At 36.6% G+C, this 22,202-nt stretch overlaps 1 protein-coding gene across 15 annotated transcripts in view; it reads right to left on the bottom strand.

Moving 5' to 3' along the window:
- The window catches only part of DMD (dystrophin), a 1,568,405-nt gene that overhangs the window by 1,073,786 nt on the left and 472,417 nt on the right, over positions 1-22,202 (bottom strand). For all 15 annotated transcript variants that reach the window (XM_067466757.1, XM_067466754.1, XM_060770144.2 and 12 more), the window contains exons 3-5: positions 7,053-7,145; positions 4,975-5,052; positions 256-348 (exon numbers count right to left, since the gene is read on the bottom strand). In XM_067466757.1, the coding sequence (XP_067322858.1) occupies positions 256-348; positions 4,975-5,052; positions 7,053-7,145 (264 nt within the window). The remainder of the gene's footprint in view (positions 1-255; positions 349-4,974; positions 5,053-7,052; positions 7,146-22,202) is intronic.

The raw sequence follows: 22,202 nt of genomic DNA, 5'->3' as shown, positions 1-22,202 counted from the left end.
GGAATATTCAATCTGTATTCAGTTTTAGTGTTGTACAGGATACTTTGTTGTTTTCATTGTGTGTTTAAGAGCAATATTAAATTCAGATATTCAAGTAATGATTTTCACTGTCCTTTAAAAATATATATGTCAATCCCATTGCTAAAGCAAATGAAATTATCCCTTCCTTTCCTTAATACTATTTGAAATGATATAGTTATGAAATTGTTCTTTGGTTCTGAACAATATTTTTTAAAAGTTCAGTAAATGTTTTACCTGCCAGTGGAGGATTATACTCCAGATCAATCCAAGGGTCAGTTTATGATTTCCATCCACAATATCTGTGCTGCCAATATTCACCAGATCTACCTATCAAAGCAAAGAAAAAATAAATAAAAACAGTGTAAGTCAGTTCTACTATTTTTTAGAATAATAAACATAAAAGTAAATTAGCAGGGACTCTTGAAAAAAATATAAATAGATCTGTGAAAAACACCAGTTTTCATATATGATATATATTGATCAATTAGCTTTTAAAATCAAGTAAACATCTAGAGTATGTATTATGAACAAGAAATGTAATTGTTTAACAAAAAGTAAACAGTACAATGTACAGTTAGTGCAGATACAGCATTGTATAACAAAATAAACTTATGTTTAATAGTTAAATACTTTTCATTTATAATGAAATGCCTTGGTAGGATAACAAATTCTAGTGCACTGAGGTCCCCACACTAACAATCACATACTGCTCACAGTATACATTTTCTTAGACAAACATCTAGTAATGATAAGGTATACACTGAAAAGGTACAAGAAGAGGAAATACTACATTTTGAAAGCCAATGGCTTCACACTAGTGAGTACAATAAACATTTCTTTATCATATCTCTGCTTTGCTATGCTTTTCTTAGATATTTCATGTCTATCATCAATCCAGGAGGAGGAAGATAAGGAAGCATGCAGGGAGAAATAAAATTGGACATAACTTTATTTGAACAGCCTTCATGTTTGAAAGCTAACAAAAACATATCCATCTTAGACTTGTGAAAGCATTACACAAAGGATCATAACCCATTTCATTTTGCCAATTCTTCTACAAGAAAAATTCATTCCTGAATCCAGGTACACTTACATTTCAGGTGGATTATAACATAAATATGCTATCACCATTGAGAAATTACAGTGGCTATTGGCCATGGTGAGGGGGATCAGGGACTACCAGCCTTGTCGGCTGCTTCTGCCAGTTGCAATGCTAGCCAATGATGAGTAAAATGCAGGCAGCTGTGCCACTGATCAGTTACTTGGCTGCAAGAAGCTACTGGAGATTGAGCAGCAAAGTGGAGAATATAATTATAAAAGTTGAGGCAGTAACTGAGGAAATAGTTTGTGTGCTGTATTTCTCTGAATTTTGGAATAGGAGGTGTCAAGTTCAGAGTAGCAAGAGAGATTCAGCAACCTATCCAAGAGGTACAGATTTTTTTTAATAGAGAAGGGAAGAAATTTCAGAAACAAGAGGCTTTCCCCAAGGGTTTTGCTTCTATCCTCACAAAGCCTACCTTGCCTAGCTCTATCCCACACGGTGGTGTTGAAGAGCTGGCACAACCTCTGCTATGTAGTTGAAGATGGGTGATGCTTTACTTGCCTGTAAAGACTCGACAGTTCAATCAGGAAGGATGCTAGCCCCAGAAATCTGACCTATTTTGGGGAAAAAACTAAAGATCCCTGTTGAACTGTAGCAAGCTTAGAAAGCCAGGTATGTTTATCTTGGAGAAAGAAGGCTGAAAAGAGGTATGATATACAAGTTTAAATATTTAAAAGAATGTCACATTGAGGAGGGGGCATTCTTGTTCCCTGCTGGTCTGATGACTAGGCCATGGAGCAATAGATTCAAATTTATTTATTTACCACATTGATACCCCACCCTTCTCAACCCCAAAGGGGACTCAAGCCAGCTTTACACATAGGCAACTATTCAATGTCATAAAAACAACATATAATTAAAATAAATATTTAAATTAAAACCACATTAAAACATTTTAAACATTACTTCAACTATTAAAACAATGTCATCCAGGAAAAAAAATCCAGCTAAACATTGGAATGAACTTCCTAACAGTAAGAGCTGTTTGCCAGCGGAATATGCTGCCTCAGAGTATTGTGGAGTCTCCTTGTTTGCAGGTTTTCAAACAGAGGTTGGATAGCCATCTGTTGCTTTGATTGTGTTTCCTGCATGGAAGTGGGCTGCACTAAATGATTCTTGTGGTCTCTTCTAACTCTAGAATTCTATGATTCTAGCTTGTTTCTTAGGTCCTAATTCTGCAAACACTTTCTTCACAGGTATGCCCATGTGGATATTTGAATATGGGTGAGATATGGATGCTACCTTGAACTACCCTGCTCTTAGTAGTAGATGCTGGAAGCATTCCATGTATGTTAATCCTACAGAAGAAAATCTGAAAATCCTCACCTTGATTCTGTACCTGTGAATGAAGAAAGGAGTGGGGCAGCTGGAGATCTGGGAGCAGTGTAATCGTCTGCTCATTTCTGTGGAATGAAATGCCTTTTTGTTCTTTCATTGATCAACCAAAGAGACTGAAGGTTTTGATGCCTCAATCCCTAAAGTGAGGCCAGATGGCAGCATTGCCATTTTGACAGCAGCATCACAACATATTATTTTAAACTGATATGGATTTAAACACAGCAGGTATTTGCCCAGGTTAATTTTGTAAAAGCTAGCAATTTCCTAGTTGAGTAAAAATAGAGCATTAGAAAACTCTTCTGATGTTGGGTTGCTGTGAATTTTCTGGGCTGTATGGTTATGTTCCAGAAGCATTTTCTCCTGACATTTCACCCACATCTGGAAAGCATCCTCAGAGGTTGAGGGATTTGTTGGAAACTAGGCAGGTGAGGTTTATATATCTGTGGAATGTCCAGGGTGGGAGAAAGAAATCTTGTTTGCTTGAGGCAGGTGAATCTTCTGATGTTGCTGAATTACAGGTCCCAGTCAATACAGCCAATGATGAAGAATGTAGAGAACTGTAGACTATAAGATCTGGAGGGTCCTGTGATGTTTATGTCTATATTAAAGTATGTAAAATATGAGTGAGTGAGAGAGGAGTGAAAATGATTGCAGTAACTGCCTCTATTCCCCTATTGTTCCTGTCTCCTTGTATTGCAGTGCACCTTCCATGGTATTCTAGGGCTGCATTGTACAATCACATAATGGCATGAATATTTCAAATACTATCTTTCATACTGTTGTCACCCTACTGGACACCTTCTTTATAGCAATGTGAATGAAGGGTGGGGGAGAATTAATCAAAACTGTTAACCTCAGTTTGATATTTGACAGCTCCCATCTCCTTCAACAATTTTCCCCACCCTACAATGTGAAAGAGAACTGGTACAAAATGATATACCGATGGTATATAACCCTGCAAAACCCAGCAAAACATTAGAAAAATATGCAAAATAAATGTTGGAAATGTGAAACCCAGGAAGGCACTTTTTACAACATGTGGTGCACATGTAGAACTATTGGAAAGAAATACAAGACATAATTCAGAAAATACTTAACACAAACTAAAACTGAAACTGGAATACTTTTAAATGGGAATAATGGCTATAGATATGGATACAAATAAAGATAGACTTTTTAACTATTTAGTGACTGCAGCAAGAATAGTCTATGCAATGAACTGGAGAGTAAAAGAAATACCCTCAACAAAAGAATAGTTAATAAAAGTAATGGAAATTATGAATATGGACAAATTAACTCAATCACTAGCTGTTGTTTTCAATTACCAAGAAAACAACAGATTGGCTGCCTTTTAAAGAATACATGATATTAAAAGAAGAAGAATGATAATATAGTTCAATCTAATAAAAAGAAAAATTGTGTCACAGGAAGAAAAGTGAAAACGGGAAGCAAAAGTTAAAAAAAAAGAATCAAGAGCAATAATAAACCACAATTAAGAAGACTGGAAGTTTATAAACTCTCCCTCCCATTCCTTCCATTTCCTCCCCTCCATTTCCTTTCCCATAGACATTTTCCCCTCCCCGTCAACCCCTCTTCTATTCTACTTTTAATGATGTTGTAAAAAGCATACCTTAATAAAAAAAATATTACAATAAAATGAATAGAAGCAACTTTTCTTGGAATCAGTTTTTAAAAAACCTGCATTTTTGCATGAGTCAAAACCCTACTTGCAAAATTAACAGCAGTAATAAAACACACACAAAAACAATGTATATATTTTAAAATGCAAATGGCTTATATTTGCATAATTAGAAATACATATGCAGAAACAAGACTTAGTCAGTGAGGATAACTTGCACAAATTATGTAAGTTGCATAAGTAAATATACAAATCAAGGGAAATCCTTTAAAATGTGCACAAACTCAACTGCAGGAAGGAAATGTAAAGCCGTAAATTCAAGCGTTAAACCCAATATGACCCATACTTGCTCTTGCTGCTGAGAGACACCAATTTTTCAATTTTTTTATAGCAGTCGGAATAAGTGTGTACATAGGAAAAGAGGATGGAAAGTAAATCAACCCATTCACTTGCACAAATTGTCTTACTAGAAATGGATGTTAGTGGCATCACAGTCTTGCAAACACTGAGTACATCTACACTATAGAATTAATGCAGTTTGACACCATTTTAACTGCCATGAATCAATGTTATGGAATCCTGAGACTTGGAGTTTGGTGTTCTTTGGGAAAGGAGGCTAAAGACCTTGTAAAAATACAACCCCCAGGAGTCCATAGCAATGAGCCATGGCAGTTAATGTAATGGCAAACTGTATTACCTTTGCAGTATAGATGCACACTTTGTTTTTCTTTGCTTCTGACATCTCGTAGGACTGTTACTATTATTATTATTATTATTATTATTATTATTATTATTATGAAACATACTTCAGAACCAAGCTTTTTATTTTCAAACATTTTGGAAATCGTATGATCCCATGCAAATTATTACTTACATTATTTTTCTGTAGGACTTGGAGAGCTTTATTGACGTTGTTCAAGGCATGAACTCTTGTGGAGCCCTTTTCTTTCCCCTAAACACATACACAAATAGTGATTAGCAATAATGAAAAAACTAGAAAGTACTGTGCATTAATATTTGAAACATCTGTCTTTCTGACAGAACTGTATTTATAACAATAAAGAAATGCCTAGGGCACCAAAAATATCAATTCTGACTTCAGTGACATATTTCTTTATGATATTTTTCAATGACCATATTGAATGAGGGCAACATTCAGAGAAATCTCAGTTGCTTTTATTGTGATTGATGTTTTTTTACCTGGACCAATTTAAGAATGTTACCATAGCATCAAGCACACATTATAGCCTACAAGGAAAGGAGTTTGAATCAAATGAACAATTATATCAATATTCCATGTAAGGAAATTTAAGTGGAAGAAAAATAAAATAAAATAATAGCTGGTTTTGCAAGAAACTTCAATTAACATGTTTAACGTAAACTTGGTTGCATTGCTATCAGTATTACCACCACATCATTATCCTTATTTATGCTTCACCTTTTTTTAAAAAAAATTAAGCTGACACATTTAAAATAAAATACAATGAACACATACAAAAATCAGTGTTAAATATCAATTAAACTACCAGCAGTTTTTAAAATTAAAGCATAAAGTTTAAAAAGTGTAGGTCAAACAGAAAAACAGCTTTCTTATCCATATCTTTCCCTATAATTCCTACTCAATATTACATATACAATTTTGACCCATTTAAACATATGTTCTTTAACTTTCTCATGTTTCAGTTCTACATTCAGCAACATCTTAGTTTTAAAATCAAATGAAAAAGAAAATGTTTATAAAATGATGTATAGATGATACTTGGCTCCAATAAATTATCTGAGATATATAAAGGCCTCAAACTATGTACTTGAAAAGTGAAGCACATGGTGGTATTCTTTATCATATATGGTGGAATCTGTGATATAGCTAACCGGCATCAGAAGCTGATAGAAATGTTGTTACAAGACATGCAAAAAATAGGAATACAATTTCTTGTTGAAGGCTTTATGGCTGGAATCACTGGGTTGTTGTGAGTTTTCTGGACAGTATAGCTATGTTCCAGAAGCATTCTCTCCTGACAGGCATGTAGCCGGGGGGGGGGGGGAGGGGGACTTGAGGGGCTTCACCCCCCCCCCCTGAAATTCTCATGGTGGTTCGCGAAAAGGCCTTACTGGTGCATTATTTAAACTGTTATGTTTATTCATATCATGATCTGATCACCATACTCAGTATATCCCATATGCATGGGGGTATTGGGGTAATGATACAAAAGGTTTGCTAGGCTAGAGTCTCTTTCACTCAGACTCAGCCCCCCCGAAACTCAGTCCCCCCAACCCCCCCCCCCCCAAATTCACCCCCCCTTGAAACGAAATCCTGGCTAGGGGCCTGTCTCCTGACATTTTGCCTGCATGTATGGCAAGCATCCTTAGAGGTTGTGAGATCCTCAGAGGTTGTGAGGTCCTCATGAATTCTAAGGATGTCTGCCTTAGATGCAGGTGAAACATCAGGAGAAAATACTTCTGGAACATGGCCATACAGCCCGGAAAACTCACAACAACCCAATAGAAACACAGTTGAAACCGAGGGGTATTGTGTGGTTTCCAGGCTGTGTTGCCATGTTCTACCAGCATTTTCTCCTGACATTTCACCTGCATCTTTGTCTGGCATCATCAGAGGAAAAGTACTGTAATTTGAACAGAAAATATAGTATATTTTACCAGAAACTATGGGTATTGCAGAAAAATACCTGAATGAAAAAATATTCTTGTGTTTTTGCACAAAAGCAACAAAACCTATGGAAGTTATTCATTCTTTTATGTGAGGAGGGAGATTTTCAAAAACTTACATTTCTAGACCTTTCAAGACAGAAATGCTTGGGGGGGGGGAATCCAGGAGATTTAATTTTACAACATGATTTTTCCACTTTTGAAGTAAAATGCAATGTACAACTACATATAATGTACATATCTGTGCTGAAATATCTGCACTGGGCAGAACATACATATACATACAAGTTTTTGGCCTGTGAGACCTTCCAGAAGCTCCAGGAGCCTTCGTCCATCTTGAAAATCATTGAACAGGTCTTCTATAGGATGTATACCAAACTAGGATGAAAAAAGAGCAGTTGATTATGATAGAGAATTATCAATTGAATGTTAATGTTTCAATTATGTCATAATAATGTCCTTCATATAAAAACTTGCTTTTCAATATATGCACTTTCCTTTTTTGTGTGCGAAAACTATCGATGTTTTGCTAAGATTTTGTACACTCTACCGGAGTACTGCTGCTTCTAAATCCTGATGTTTTAAGGGAATTAAAGAAGGAAGATTATAATAATGATGTTCTGCTTTCCTAGCAAGCAAAGCAAGTAGATCAATAGATACCACCTCGGTGGGAAGATAAAAGGGCACCCCATGCAGACATGCCAACAAACAGATTGGAGATATCTAAGGACAGCAGGCTCCTTGGCATGGGAAATGGAACAAGAGCACCTCCCCATGACAAGACTTGAGCATCAACTTCAGATGCCAGAGATGAAAAGGGGAAGGTCTTTACCTTATCTCTGTGTTGTATGTCATTGTTCATTGTGTAAAAAAGCATTGAATGTTTGCGGAATATAAATAAAGTGTAGTATTCTGCTAAAAGTACAGATAAGCCATTAATTTATAGTACTTATTTATTTGCCTGAACATTTATGTCTTGCTTCTAGTCTTCAAGCTTTTCAACTGATGAACACAAGGATCAGATAGCTCTTAGGTGTTCCCCTTCTACCATAAGGCTAGAGAGTTAAGGAGTTGTACCATATAATGTCCTTTCTGAGCCAAAGTTTCATAATCTGCAAGTTTTAAGAAATGTACCTAAAATCATGAACACAGCAAAATGTATCCAGTGTATTCGAAGTGATTACTGTAGTATGTCTTTAAGGTACTTTTGACTTGTGGTTATCACATGAGCCAGGTAAAGTGTCTTATTTGCCTGGTTTCATCACTAAACAGAGGGGCAGCAGGGCAAATCTTTTGCCCATGTGCCACTCCCTCACAGCAATGCTTCCCCCATCACATGTGGGAAGCGCCACTCAAGCATTGAGAATACATGCTGGATCATTGGAGCCAGCACAGCATGGACAGGCTCCCGTGTTGGGATAGAAGCATTGTACAATGCTTCCTCCCCGGTTGTGGGTGGGACCTCCACCAGAAGTCCAGTAACATTGTGGGATGGGCATCGCTGGACTAGTGTTCCCAAGCCCTGTTTGATGAGGTCCCTTGGCATAATTTGTTCAGAGTGGGTTTGTCCTTGCCTTCCTCTGAGACTAAGAGAGCATGACTTGTCTGGGGTCACTTGGTGGATTTCTATAAGTAAGTGCTCTCCCACAGTCTTAGTGCAACACTCAAACCATTGCACCAAACTTGTTTTTGCTAACAATATGCTTGTCATGGCCAGCACTAAGATTGAGGTAATATAACAATGTGTTTGTTTCCAAACAGTGTAAAAAAGATGCCACAGGGAGGAAATTTATGTGCTAGCCTCAAGGGATAGAGACTAGGTAGTTTTGCAAATAGGCACCAGCATGTCAAAATGCTGCATGTGAGGAGAATGGGTTATTCAGACTATTCAAGATTTGACTGACTCTTCTCATACCTCTGCAATTTCTAATGTGACCCAGTCTTCCACCTCCATTACAACTTGTTTAGTTGTTTAGCAGCTAGGTAGGTTTTTTTCTCCTTAGGATTTTGGTTCTACTTGAAGGTTTTGCATCTTGGATGAGAGTGCCTGAATTTTACTTTCCAGTAAATAGCCAGCTGGGGAGCAACCCAATTGTTTGGAGTGTCCTCACAGCACAAATGCGGCACAGGGAAGGTTGTGGGAGTGGTCTTGAGATAGATGTGTGGTCCCACTCTTGCTCCTTTCAGCTACAAATAAATAGGGCACAGACTAAATAAAATGGCACTTATTTCAAACCAAACTTTGTGTCTGGTCTCATTATTCCATGGTTGGTCATCGATAGATGATTTCAAAAAATATGGAAAGTGTGAGGTTAAGATCCAATGTGCTTTACAGCTTAATCTGTACCTTGCAAAGGCCTTTTTAAAAAAAGAAAAGTACCATATATGTAAATGTATTTACATGCTAGAAGTGATCTTTTCTTTCCTTCAAAGTGTTGAAAGCAAACGGACACTGATGTTTGTACAGAGCAATTAGCGACAGAGGTGTTCTAGAGAGCATGCCTGCCCTTTTGTTTCCTCTCCTTTTTTTCTTTTTCTTTTTGCTTATCTATGTACTGAAACCTTTTGCTTTCTGCCTGCAGAGGTCACTTCTCCCTCCTACAAAATGTTTCTTAGTCTTTTATTGCCATTTATCTAGCAAGGAAGCATCCATGCGGCTTCTGCCTCAGGATGGCTGACAGCAACATATGAGAGCCAGCTTTAAGTACTCTTCTACCAAAATACATGACATTGTATTTTATCTATCTTTCCAGAAAAAAATAACACAAGGGTTTTTTTTAACATTGCAATCAGGAGACACATCAGTATGGACCTTATCATACGGCAGTATTAAAAGGTATTGTTAAGCAAAGAGAGGAATGAGGAGCTGATCATACATTCCAGTCCTGCCTCACTCATTTTCATTCATTCTCCTTTCATCAGACTTTAAGTGTTTCCCCATAAGCGCCCACTATCTTCCTCATCACACATAGGCAATAATTCTCTGTCCCCAGCTTTTTTTCTTCATGAAAATCTGCCAGAATCCCTTTCCATGGGATGAAATAGTTTTGCATCTAAGCCCAGTGGACCTTTGAGACAGGGATGCTGTTTTAAACAATTGCTTTCCATGGGATCCAATTGTTCTGCATCTAAACCCATTGGACCCTTGAGACAGGGATGCTGTTTTAAAATGTATTTATTTATTTACTCCATTTCTACCTTGCTCTTCTCGCCCTGAAGGGGACTTAGAATGGCTTACAAAAATTCCCAAAATTTCAGTGCCACATTACAACAATGGAATCCAGTTGTTCTGCATCTAAACCCATTGGACCCTTGAGACTGCAGTGCTGTTTTAAACCTGCTTTCTATGGGATCCAATCCTTTTGGACCCTTGGAACAGGGGTACTGTTTTAAGGAAAGAATAATCATGCATTTCTATAGACAGAGATGATTCTCTGCTAAGTACAATATTATAATTGGAACAAACCAGCAAAGGAAATGGCATTTTCTCTGTTCTACAATTCCTCCTTTATGCTATAGCTGTCATCAATCATTTTTGCATTGCATTGATGAAAAATGTGAAGGGAAGGAGTTATTATGCACTTCTGTAAAGAGGGATGACAGCTTGCTGTTAAGGACCACCCATCAGAACACCCCTTTTCACCATGGCAAGCTCCAAAACAGAACAGAGACTGTCACAGACTCAATCACAATGGATTTTAGCGCTATTTGGGCTAAATTCATGATTTCTCCCAGCTATTACATATCTGTTCAACTTCATGATTGTTCTGATGTTCTGTGATTTGGGGGGGAGGGAGGGCAGGAGTGACAACTGGAAGTCATCTGATAGCAGACATGACTTCCAGTAAATTTATAATGGCTGTCCATAAAATGGGGGAAAAACTGTGTTGATGTGGCAGGTCTCTCCTGGTTTCTGCCACAACATCATTTTTCATTGGCTGTGTTCAATATAGATACTAAATGTCCCTTTAGAAATGTGGCCTGACAAATGCTGGTCCCCCTCTAAATCTTAGCATTTTTCAACATTGACCACACAAACTAGGTCTGCTAAGATTTTTAGTCCAACAACAAGCAGGTCATGATTTACAAACTCCTCCTTTTAGGCTATATATATATATATATATATATATATCTTATGAAACATATGATTGAAACTAATCCCATACAAAGTTACAACACTATATGATAGGTTAACTTCAGAGGATTAATAAAAACACAGTACGAAAGCTCAGCAGGCTATTTTAATTACAAAAGCGTTACAAGTAAATCATTTTAAAAAATTATTTTGAGGCACTTGAAAGACAATCTTCTATTAATCATGAACTAAGTATTATGGAAGGTTCCCTGTGCTGCTGCCACACTTTCTAACCTGAAGAAGAGTTTGCTATTTGTCTAGCAGTGAGGTAATTAAGTCACCTTTCGGAAACAGATTGAATGTCTTCAGTAGATCGACAGTGCAATAAGTCTTTAGAACAAAAGATTTAGAGAGATGGCAAGAAAGATGTCGTATTGTCAAGGTCACTGGAAAAGTGTGTATTAAAGCGGGAGAATGAATTAATGCATTGAAATGCCACTTGGACTAGGAGGCACATATTATATCAGTTTTACTTTCAAATGCCTTCAATAAAATAAATATAGAAACATAACAATGCAATTATTTAAGCTGGGTCAGACTTTTCTACATCGGCATTCTGTTCCCACACTGGCCAATTGGTTGGTGCAAGCTCACCAATTGCTCTAGAAGCTGGTACACGAAAGTAATAAATACAATCACTAGTGATAGCTTTATGAATTAAATTATATTTCTTTTATTTATAATACAAATGTATTTTCTAGTATCCTTTGTAACAGAAATACAAAATAATTTTGCAAATAATACAGATGACAATATAGTTTGCAAGTGAGAGTGGACTAGATGCATTATCCTGCTCACCACCACCATAAACCACATCTCAGTGAGGGTTGCTTTGTTTTAAGTAGGGTTTTGGAGGCATTTACAATTCTCACAGTAGTACCATGATTGTAAATGTGACTGGGTTACAAGGATGTTACTCCATATGCCAAGAACAGATAATTAGCCTTGGTTAAATTACATGTTCCATCCTTGAAGAAATGAGAAACCACAAAAGATTGAAATAGACATAATGTAGTGTTAAAAAGAAAGCTCAAATGAATGAACTGATGTGTCAAACATGTCAAATACATGAAAAATATGCATCTGAAACCCCACAGATTTAAAGAGAACACTGAGCCTTCAATATCCCATGGCAATAAGGTAAATGCTGCAGAATACAACTTCTTTTCTCCTGAATAAAGGTCAAATTGCAGGTGCTTTTGTTGCTTTCAGTAGTGTGGCTGATGGCTGCTATTACTAATCCTTACACGTTACAAGAGAAGCCCAAAAAAATCCCTCTCCAAAAGCTTTTCAAAGAAGAAAAAGCCAGCTGAAAAGATGCAACAACAAGGGAGATAAGATGTCTGATAAAGATGTAATTAAACCTTCAGCTGTTCTGCACACTGCAGGAAATGTGAACCTAGAGTACACTAGCAAAATTGTTATACCTTTCCAGGAAGGGTGCAAATAATACCACTGACAAGCAATAAATATGGCTTTTCCAGTAATTCTAGTGTTGACACCTACATATAGAGAAAGACAAATCATTTGATATTGTGTAGATGTTGCATTTAAAGTCTTCTGAAAAAAAAATACTATGTTAGGAGTCATTTGGTTTCATTTCTGCATCAGGTATTGGCTCCCAGGGGCCACTATGGTAAAAGGAAAGACAGTTTACATTGATTGCAGCCCAGTTCCTCACCTGATAACACAGGTGAGAACACACAAGGACAATCTGCTAGTTAATTGAAAACCATCCCAAACCCAGGCAATTTGTTGCCGAAAGTTTCTGGATCATAAGATACTTCTCTTTGTGCCACCAACCCAATCTACTTTCATTAGAAGCAGGCTGCTGGACTTCCAGACTGTCTAATCATGACTTCTCTTTCAAGGTATGTACTTGTCCATCCTTTTTGTTGTCATATGGATTCCTTTTCAATGAATGTATTTATCCACCCCCAGACCAAATTATCTGAATTACAAGAACATTGCTATAAATATCAGACATTCTGGTTAGTCCCAACTACAGTGGACTCACCGAATCTCTTATTGAATGATGAATGTATAGACGATTTTATGGTTATGCTGTAACTGGGGATAACAATAGGATTCAGGCTATAAAGTCCTAAAATATGTCACCATATTTTCATGCCATGACAAAAGAATATGCCACAACCTGATTTGAAAAAAGGAATGCAGGTAGGAATAGGAGAAACAATGTAAAAATGAGGCAGTGAGTTTTCCCAAATTGTGCACAGGACAATTCTCTATTTAGAGAGAAGAAATCAGACATGTGAACCACCTTGGCCATCTCTACATTCCAATGATCAATCAGGGTTTGAAAGGATTGCCAGTTTGATAATGGGAAGGGGCATCTACACAGGTCACATACCTTGGAGTTGATCTGGAGATAACTACTCTGGATCTGTGATGGGGAGTCCTTACAGCCAAGCTGCCTCAGGAACTGGCAGTTATCTGCACTGCATGGTACTAACCAACCCAGCAATGAAACAGGAGTCTAATGGCCTAGCAGAACACAACCACTGAACAAACACGTTGGCCATCCCGCTCATTTTCTTGGCTTAGCTGCAACTACCAGCTGTGAAATTGCTGGTGATTATCACTCATTGAATATAGTGGAGCTGGCCAGAGCACCAGAATGATGTGAAGGGTGGGGGTGGGGGGAATCTCCAATCATTTTGATGATCCAGCCAACTGTACTGCATGTGACAATCATCAACCACCAGCAATTTGTGCTTTGTGATCACTGCTAAGCTGAAGACTTGGGAGATATAATAAGTGCCACCTTCTGTCCCTAGGCAGCCTGGTCTTGGGGAAAGCAAGATGGCTTGTGTAAACAGCCACAGCCTGTTCTGATTCAGAACCGTTCAGCTAAGCATCCCCTGACAATCCCATGCTAACTGGCCTTGGTAGACATTTAAGCGAATCTGACCTGTGCATTATCTGGATATTACTGAGTTCATTCCAACCCTTGCTGCTTTATTTGGCCTATGCAGATTGTCTCAGAATTTAGGCGGGCTAATCAGTTCTCTATGCAGACCATCTTAACAAGCTTCCTGCTCCTTTGAAGGTCTGGAGGGCTGCAGAACCTCAATACAGGGTTAAAGTAGAAAGTTACATATGAAAACTCATGTACTGGGGAAGTTTCCTGCAAGAAGAAAATAGGAAGCTGAACTTTGAAAATTTTACATATTTCAGCTTATCAAGTAGGCATTTTCATGAAAGGTTCACTGACAGTGATATGTGGAATTTATAGAACAATAATGACATTAATTCTGTTGAACTCAGCAGAGCTTTTAAGTCAGTTTTAATAAAAGAGGGATTGCATATATATCTGGGTGTATGGTCTTACTGCATTACATTTATTAGTTCTAGTGTTTAATATTTCAAAACTCTGGCGACAAATGTTCTCCACCATTGCTACATCAATAGTGTTCTATGTACTTCAAAATAATTTTATGTTGATAAAAGAGAGAAAAACTTACAGATGCAATATGTTTTTCACAGGACCAAATATACTTCTCAACAGTAATATATGCTAATAGTTGCATTCATACAAATATATTTTAAAAATTCAAAAGCTGTTTTCAACAAGCTATTTAGCATATATTCTTGGCACATATGGTTAATTTTCTTACATTTAAATTGGCCACATTTTGTATTAATCTTCTCTGGTAAAGATAGGACTTCTACAATCACTGCTTTTAGTGCTTCTTCTTATCCCACTTCTTGAAAATGTCTTCTGGCAGCTAAAATGCTGTGTTTAACAGAATTGTACTGATAACTAGTTCATATCTGGAGTGTAACATTCAGGAGCTTTTCTAAATTTCAAGTAAAGACTGAAAAAATATTGTTTCAATTTGTTTTTTAGGGATGTGGAGTTAAATGTATGCAAAGTAAGCCATGAAGATAAAAGTGGAAGATGGCATTAATCATGACAAATTTGCAATTGGGTTGTTGTATGTTTTTTCGGGCTATATGGCGATGGTCTAGAGGCATTCTCTCCTGACGTTTCACCTGCATCTATGGCTAGCATCCTCAGAGTTCCAACAGACCTCAACTAGTTCCAATAGACCCCACTACCTCTGAGGATACTTGCCATAGATGCAGGTGAAACGTCAGGAGAGAATGCCTCTAGACCATCGCCATATAGCCCGAAAAAACATACAACAACCCAGTGATTCCGGCCATGAAAGCCTTTGACAATAAATTTGCAATTCCTTTTTTTTTTTTTTTAAAGGAACAGAATGATGCTTCTAATGAAAATTGGATATTTTAGTAAAATAACATTGATGCAAAGACAATTTTGGTGAGATAAGGTTTGGGGAAAAGACAGATATAACTGAATTATTTAATGGATTAATAGATAAAGATAAATAGATGGATAGATAGATAGATAGAAGACAACTCCTCCTCTTCCACCTCCATAGCGAGATATCTTGCAGGTAATTCTTATGAAATTAATGTATGTTTCAGATAGCATAAATGTAAGACTATCTTTTTTAGTCCTTTGCATAAAACAAAGTTTGTGTACATTGAAACATCAGAAGGAAAGTTATCACTATCTCAGCTATACATAGGCTCCTTCCACACACCTGTATAAAATTCCACATTATCTGCTTTGAATTGGGTTATATGGCAATGTATACTCAGATAATCCAGTTCAAAGCAAATATTCTGGTTTATATGGCTGTGTGGAAGGGCCCATAGACAATTTTGGATCTGGCCCTCCATATTTATAGATTCAGTTATTCATAGTTTGAATTTTATTTCTTTAAAAAAATCCCCAAAGCAAACCTTGATTTTTGTCATTTTAGGTAAGTGATGGCAATTTATTGGACCAAGGGTTCTCAATTAAGGCCTGTGGGCTGGATGTGGCCCTCCAATGTCATTCCCCCATCCTGTACTCTAAAGTTTCTAAGGTAGCTCACAAACTGAGTTGAATTAACTAGAATTTTTTGGCAGAACACCTGTAATCTTGGTTGCTGTAAGTTTTTCGGGCTGTATGGCCATGGTCCAGAAGCATTCTCTCCTGACATTTCAAACATCACAACCTCTGAGGATGCCTACCACAGATGCAGGTAAAATGTCAGGAGAGAATGCTTCTGGAACATGGCCATACAGCCTGAAAAATCTACAACAACCCAGGGAAGATAGCTTTCTAAGGTGGTGATATAACGTATGTTCATAGTAGATGTAGTTGTGAGTTAAGGATGAATATAGGTGGGTCTGTTTAGTTGTTGTTGTTCATTCATTCAGTCGTCTCCGACTCTTCGTGACCTCATGGACCAGTCCATGCCAGAGCTCCCTGTCGGCCATCACCACCCCCAGCTCCTTCAAGGTCAGTCCAGTCACTTCAAGGATGCCATCCATCCATCTTGCCCTTGGTCGGCCCCTCTTCCTTTTGCCTTCCACTTTCCCCAGCATAATTGTCTTCTCTAGGCTTTGCTGTCTCCTCATGATGTGGCCAAAGTCTGTTTAGTAGTGGGTAGTTTTGTACTGGAGTGAAGGGTTAGGTTTATGTATGCACAATTTATTTTATTTTATTTTTGCTTAATGTCTTCCCTGCTTTGTATTGGATAACATGACTTAATCTCACTAACTCTAAGAAAAACTGGGCCTATTCACTGTGTTCCTAAAGCAAAGATGGGATCAAACTTCCATCACAGTTTTTTTATGGACTAGAGTAATGTTATTATGTGGGAAACAAATGCATCAAATTTTTTTTGTACATTTAGAGAAAATATAACCGTCTGACAATTAATGTAAAGCCCTTAGATTAAATAATGTAGATCGTATGTAGTCAGTTTTCTGATGTATAGAATGTAGTAGTAGTAGTAGTAGTAGCAGCAGCATGTTTTCTTTTATTCTTTATTGGTATATATATTAATTTAGCTAAAGTTCTTTTTAAACCAAACCTAATGTCTTCCCTGTTTTGTGTTGGATAATGTGACTTAAAGCTCACATTTCACTCATGCCTACCATTGCATGTAATATTTGCAATATTTGAATGATAAAGGGACTGAAATATATTGAAACATGCTCACAATTGTGTGCCATTTAGATTGGCCTAACAAAGGTATTACAACAATACAACCTCTAAATATAATAGGTGAAACCTTCATTTGTGCTGCATCCTAGAACAGGAACAGGACCCTCTAATCATTAATTACACCACACCTTGAATGAAAGAAGAATCCTTTTATTTGTAGAATAACTGGAGCCAATAAAATAAAATAAAAGAGATGATTATAAAAATACGTAGAAGTCCAAAGAGGAAAGGGTAAAAAGAAATGGTATAAAGATTTAAACAACCCCTTTTTAAAAAATATTTTGGAGATTTGGGGAAAATATAAAAAAACCCTAATGCCAGGTATTTCTCCTATCATGCCAGTTCTAATGACAGAAAACTTTCCAGCAAATCTGAGAAAAGAACTTGAAGCAAAATTTAACGGAAGAGGTCTAATGAAAGTAAAAGACTGGGACTTGAAAATGGTAAATATGGAAAGGATAAAAGAGGAATTAAGAGACTTAGATTGGTACAAGTATTTACAATTGGGTAAATGGTCAAGTGATATAACGAAAAAGTATAATAGAGGCAGGGAATACACAAAAATAGAAAAGATGATAACTCAAAGGGAGACTAAAGAAGAGAATATAACATTAAAAGGTACAGTAAGTGATATCTATCAACTGTTATTAAAGAATGAACAGGAACAAGATTATTTGAAGGAAGTATGGGAAACAGACTTGGGGGGAAAATGAATAATCAGGAATGGGTAAAGATATGGAGTATGAGATTACTAAAATATGTCTATAAGAATCAAGGAAAATTACTATAAAACGATATGGAGGTGGTATCTAACTCCCATTAGATTAAATCAGATTGATAAAAAAATACTCAAATCAGTGTTGGAGAGGTTGTCAGGAAATAGGGACATACCTTCATATGTGGTGGTCATGTAAAATCATACAAAATTTTTGGGAAAGCATATTCAAAGAAATAAGAGCAATAATAAAAATAGAGATTAAGACTACACCAAAATTAGCTTTATTACTTATACATGACAATACAATTCCATCACAAGAGGAGAAAGAATTGGTTTCTAATTTGATAATAGCAGCTAAATTGCTAATAGCAAAATACTGGAAAGAAAAAAAAGAAATTTAATTAGAAGAATGGTATAGGGAAATTTGGAATATAGCTATTAATGATAAGCTAACTTGCAATATTAAAATTAAAAGGGGAATATGGAAACAAACAGATTTCTGGAAAATATGGGGAAAATTTATTGAGTATATTTTTAATGAGGGAAAGGGGCACAAGCCAGCAACAGAAACAATGACATTTTAGAATTGTGAAATAGCATGAGTAGGTTGGTCCTGGTGAAGGGGGCACAAACTAAGGGTAAAGGGAAGAGGGGGGAAATGGTATAATACTAATTATAAAGAAATAAAACATGTATAAGTAGATAAAAGGTGTGTGGTAGAGATATACATAGTATAAGTTGTAACGGAACGATAAGAAATATGCTTAAAGATGTATTTGATTATTTTTACTGTTAGATTGTATATAATATGACAAATTCTTCTATCTAAGATGTTGTAAAAAGAGGGAAGAATGTATGCTTATACATTTTGTTTGATAAATGTATAATAAAAGCAATTTAGATCAATAAAAAAGAAGTACCTAAAAAAAGAAGAAGAAGTCCAAAAGCAAAAAGCCACATAAAGCAGCAACATAAGCAGTGTCCAAACAGAGGAATAATAACAATGTCCCAAAGCTTGCAGAAATAATCCAAATGCAATGAATAGCCAAAAAGCCCTTAGAATAAAACTATGAACAGACTAGCCACTGCTAATCCACTTGAAATACCATGAATCCTTAGAGATGAGGCCACATGAGACAGGAATACCCAGGAGACTTGAGCTAGATTCCAAATGATGCCTGGTCTAAACAAAATTCTCTAAGAGCTCAATTTAAGTCCCAAAAACTGGTTCCTACTCTCCCCAGTTTTTGGCCTTAACTGCCGAATTCCTTCTGACCTGTGTAAACACTGGGCCTATCGATGGTTCTGGCTCATTTCCAGATGGTGACTGGTCTTATCTATCTCTTCATTAGCAACAGGAGGTGTGAAACTATCTTGCAAACTCCAGCTTGGAGAAGGGAGTAAACTTTCTTCCCTGGCTGTGACGGGAACTTTCTCATGAGAACTTAGCCTTTCCCCTGACCCTTCTCAATCAGAGTCTGCAGTAACCTTGTTGTCCAAAGTATCTCCATTTTACACCTCATTCACATTGATCACATCAGTTCACTACTCAAGTCAGACCCAGAAACATTAGAAGGGGAAAACACAATCACAGATTCAGGCTCAAATACAAGCTGAGTCCCAATACTTTGTTGGAGAAAGGGTGGGGGGGGGGGAGGGAAGTAAGCATGCAATTCAGTATATTTATAATAACTCAATATGAAGCTTTTATAGGATTCCTGAGGTAAGCCAAACAAGGTGGCTTACCAGAGACCAGAGAAAGCATTATGAGTTATCCTATATTTTTAGATTAAATAAATTAATTATTTCCCATATTTCTCTCTTTAGTCCCCCTTTTTGATGTTGTCCTTAGTATGTAAATTGAATTATATGTTTCTGAAGTGGAATTAATTCTTCTCACTCTGAAATTAAAACATAGCCAGCCATATGCATTCATATGCCTGTTACGATTCAATTAAGCCTCTGAAGTTGAAAGGTTAAACTGCTTCCTCTCTCTATAATTAAGAAATGTATTCAATCAAATGAATTCAATTTAATTAGATAATCTATCTTAATAGCATATCTTAACACCACTGTAATAGAAGAGAATGCTGTTACAAATGATCTTTTCTCAGCTCCAGTGTGCTCTGTTTTTAATAAGAAAGAAATTAGATTAAAAACAGACAATTTCTAAAAGATGATATGATGAGTTTGCTTGTCCTAATTACTATGAACAGGCCTGATCAATAACAGGTGGCCAGGGTTAAGAAATGAGCATTAATATCCATTGATGCCTAAGAGTCTCTTTCTTTGTCTTTTGGGACAAAGTAGGATAGGAGTTTGAATCTTGTGACTCTCGAAATCATGTTGCACTGCAGTCCCTGCCAGTGAAGTCAATAGTGAGGAATGCTTGGTCCCTGGCACATCTGAAGGACCACAGGATTATCAACACTGTCTTAGAAAAAAATAAGAGCAATTGCATTTTTCATTTTTGACAGAAAAAAGGAAGAGAAGAGTTATTTGCTTGAATTGATAAAAACTGAAGGGTCACAGTTGCATTCTTTGGAATCGGACTAGTACGCTGTACTAGTGATCTGCTCAAATCTGTTTTGCCAAAGTAAAACTCATTCTTATGGCACTCTATGCATTCCTTTGGTGATTTATTTGAAGTTGTCTGTTATAACAAAGTTGCCAAGGGTGATGTGTTTGCATTTTTAATTTCTTTACCAATTCAACAATTATTATCTAAATGAGGATTCCAATTTTCTATCACATTCACAGGCTTCTTCAGCAGCATTTGTCTAGCTTACATTGTCAATATAAACAGGCCAAGGATGCTGCAGCATTTTTTTCTTTCTATTACACACAACTCAATTTGGGTGAGCTTCCACACCAGCCCAATCTTCCTATACTGAAAAAAAGTTACTTCATGATGTTTCTTGCACACATGGGAAGCTAGGAAGAAAAAGGACTACTACAAAGATCACTATATAGCTATGTATGGACACGACTGCTTATCTTACACACTTTGGCAATGGCTGCTGGTGGCACCCTTAATGTAGGGCAGAGAAAAAAAATTTGGAGGGAGTATTCAATCTAAGGTTCTTCATTGTGGTCCCTATGAAATGTGCACATATGACTGTGCAAATTTCACAGGTGAACCCTCGAAGAAACACGGTTACAGGTAAGCAACCATTATTGCTGAATCCTATGCTCAAAACAGATTCAGTAATTTGGATAATTCCTTTAAAACTTAAATTAAAACCCAGAGTAGAATTACTACTCCACTGAATTAAAAGCTACTCTACTTCATAACTGAGATAAGAACTAGCACTCTTCCTATATGAATGCTATTAAGGAAATTATTTGATAGCAAACATAAGAAATTAATTATAGCTACTCCATTGAAATCACTTGAAGAAACTTCAAGTGTGGGTCGCTGAATAGAAGAGAGTAGCTGGAGGTTTTAGAAGAAGAGGGAATCAATGAAGGCTGCCTATCTTTTTATAGGAAGTATCTTCAAAAGAAATCCGCTCATGCAGCACTCCTGCTGATGTAACAGAACTAGGAGCCAACCTACAGATTTTCTAGGCATGGAAAATTGGTAATGAAATTGTTAAATAAAGTCCATTATAGATGAATCAATACAAATGAAATATTAAACATACATAGTTTGATATCTCTCTTTACTTGGCAAAGAAATATATTTATCTCCTGTTTTACAAGCATGTTTACATACTATATTTCTCCTTCTTTTAGAACATAGTAAACAAATTCAGAAGTGTTGTTGGCATACTATAAAGAATAAACAAAAGAGATCTGGATGAATTCCTAATCAATTTGAGCTGATTATGCATCATTATACAGTGGCTTTCTGCCAGTGAATGGCAGTATGAGGACAGTAAAATGATATATCAAAAGTGTCATAATTCAAATTTCATAGTGTCAGTATTTTACCTATTTTAACTCCCTGCAAGTGGAAAACGTCAATATGTGTACACCTAAAGAATCAAAGGTTATGTGTCACTTTTCTCATTTGATGAAATGTTTTCATTTTGTACTAATTCATGGCAGGCCAATCTCCTCATGTTTTCAAGAATTCCTAGCACATACCCATTGGTTCTTATAAATGTCTTTCAAGATAATTCAGTAATAGTAAAAATACTGGTGGAGAAAAATACATTTTAAAATGCTCTCACTGGATTTAATGAGCAGGAGTTTTGCCTTTTAAAGGGAGTAAAATCTACCCTTAAAGAGAAAGGATGGAAATCCATAGCTAAACATTTTCTGGGGTCTTTGTTTTGAGTGTGCTAGTAACATACTTAAGCCATTGCACATTACAGTTGAAAATGTCTTTCTTGTGACAATAGATTTCCTCTTCTGTAATACCATTCTCCAATCTATGGCAGAAACAGTTTTTCTTTTATTTCATGACTACATCTACCACCAATTATATGCATCAGTGACTCTCTTTTCTAGTTTTCATAGCCTGATTTTCAGTCAATAAGTACTATGAAGTAGGATTTTTGGTGGCTGCACTGCAGTGGCTTT

This window comes from Anolis sagrei, chromosome 3 (genome assembly GCF_037176765.1).
Source record: "Anolis sagrei isolate rAnoSag1 chromosome 3, rAnoSag1.mat, whole genome shotgun sequence".
NCBI lineage: Eukaryota > Metazoa > Chordata > Lepidosauria > Squamata > Dactyloidae > Anolis > Anolis sagrei.
Note: the sequence above shows the minus strand (reverse complement) of the source record. Positions and strands in the feature narration are given on the sequence as shown.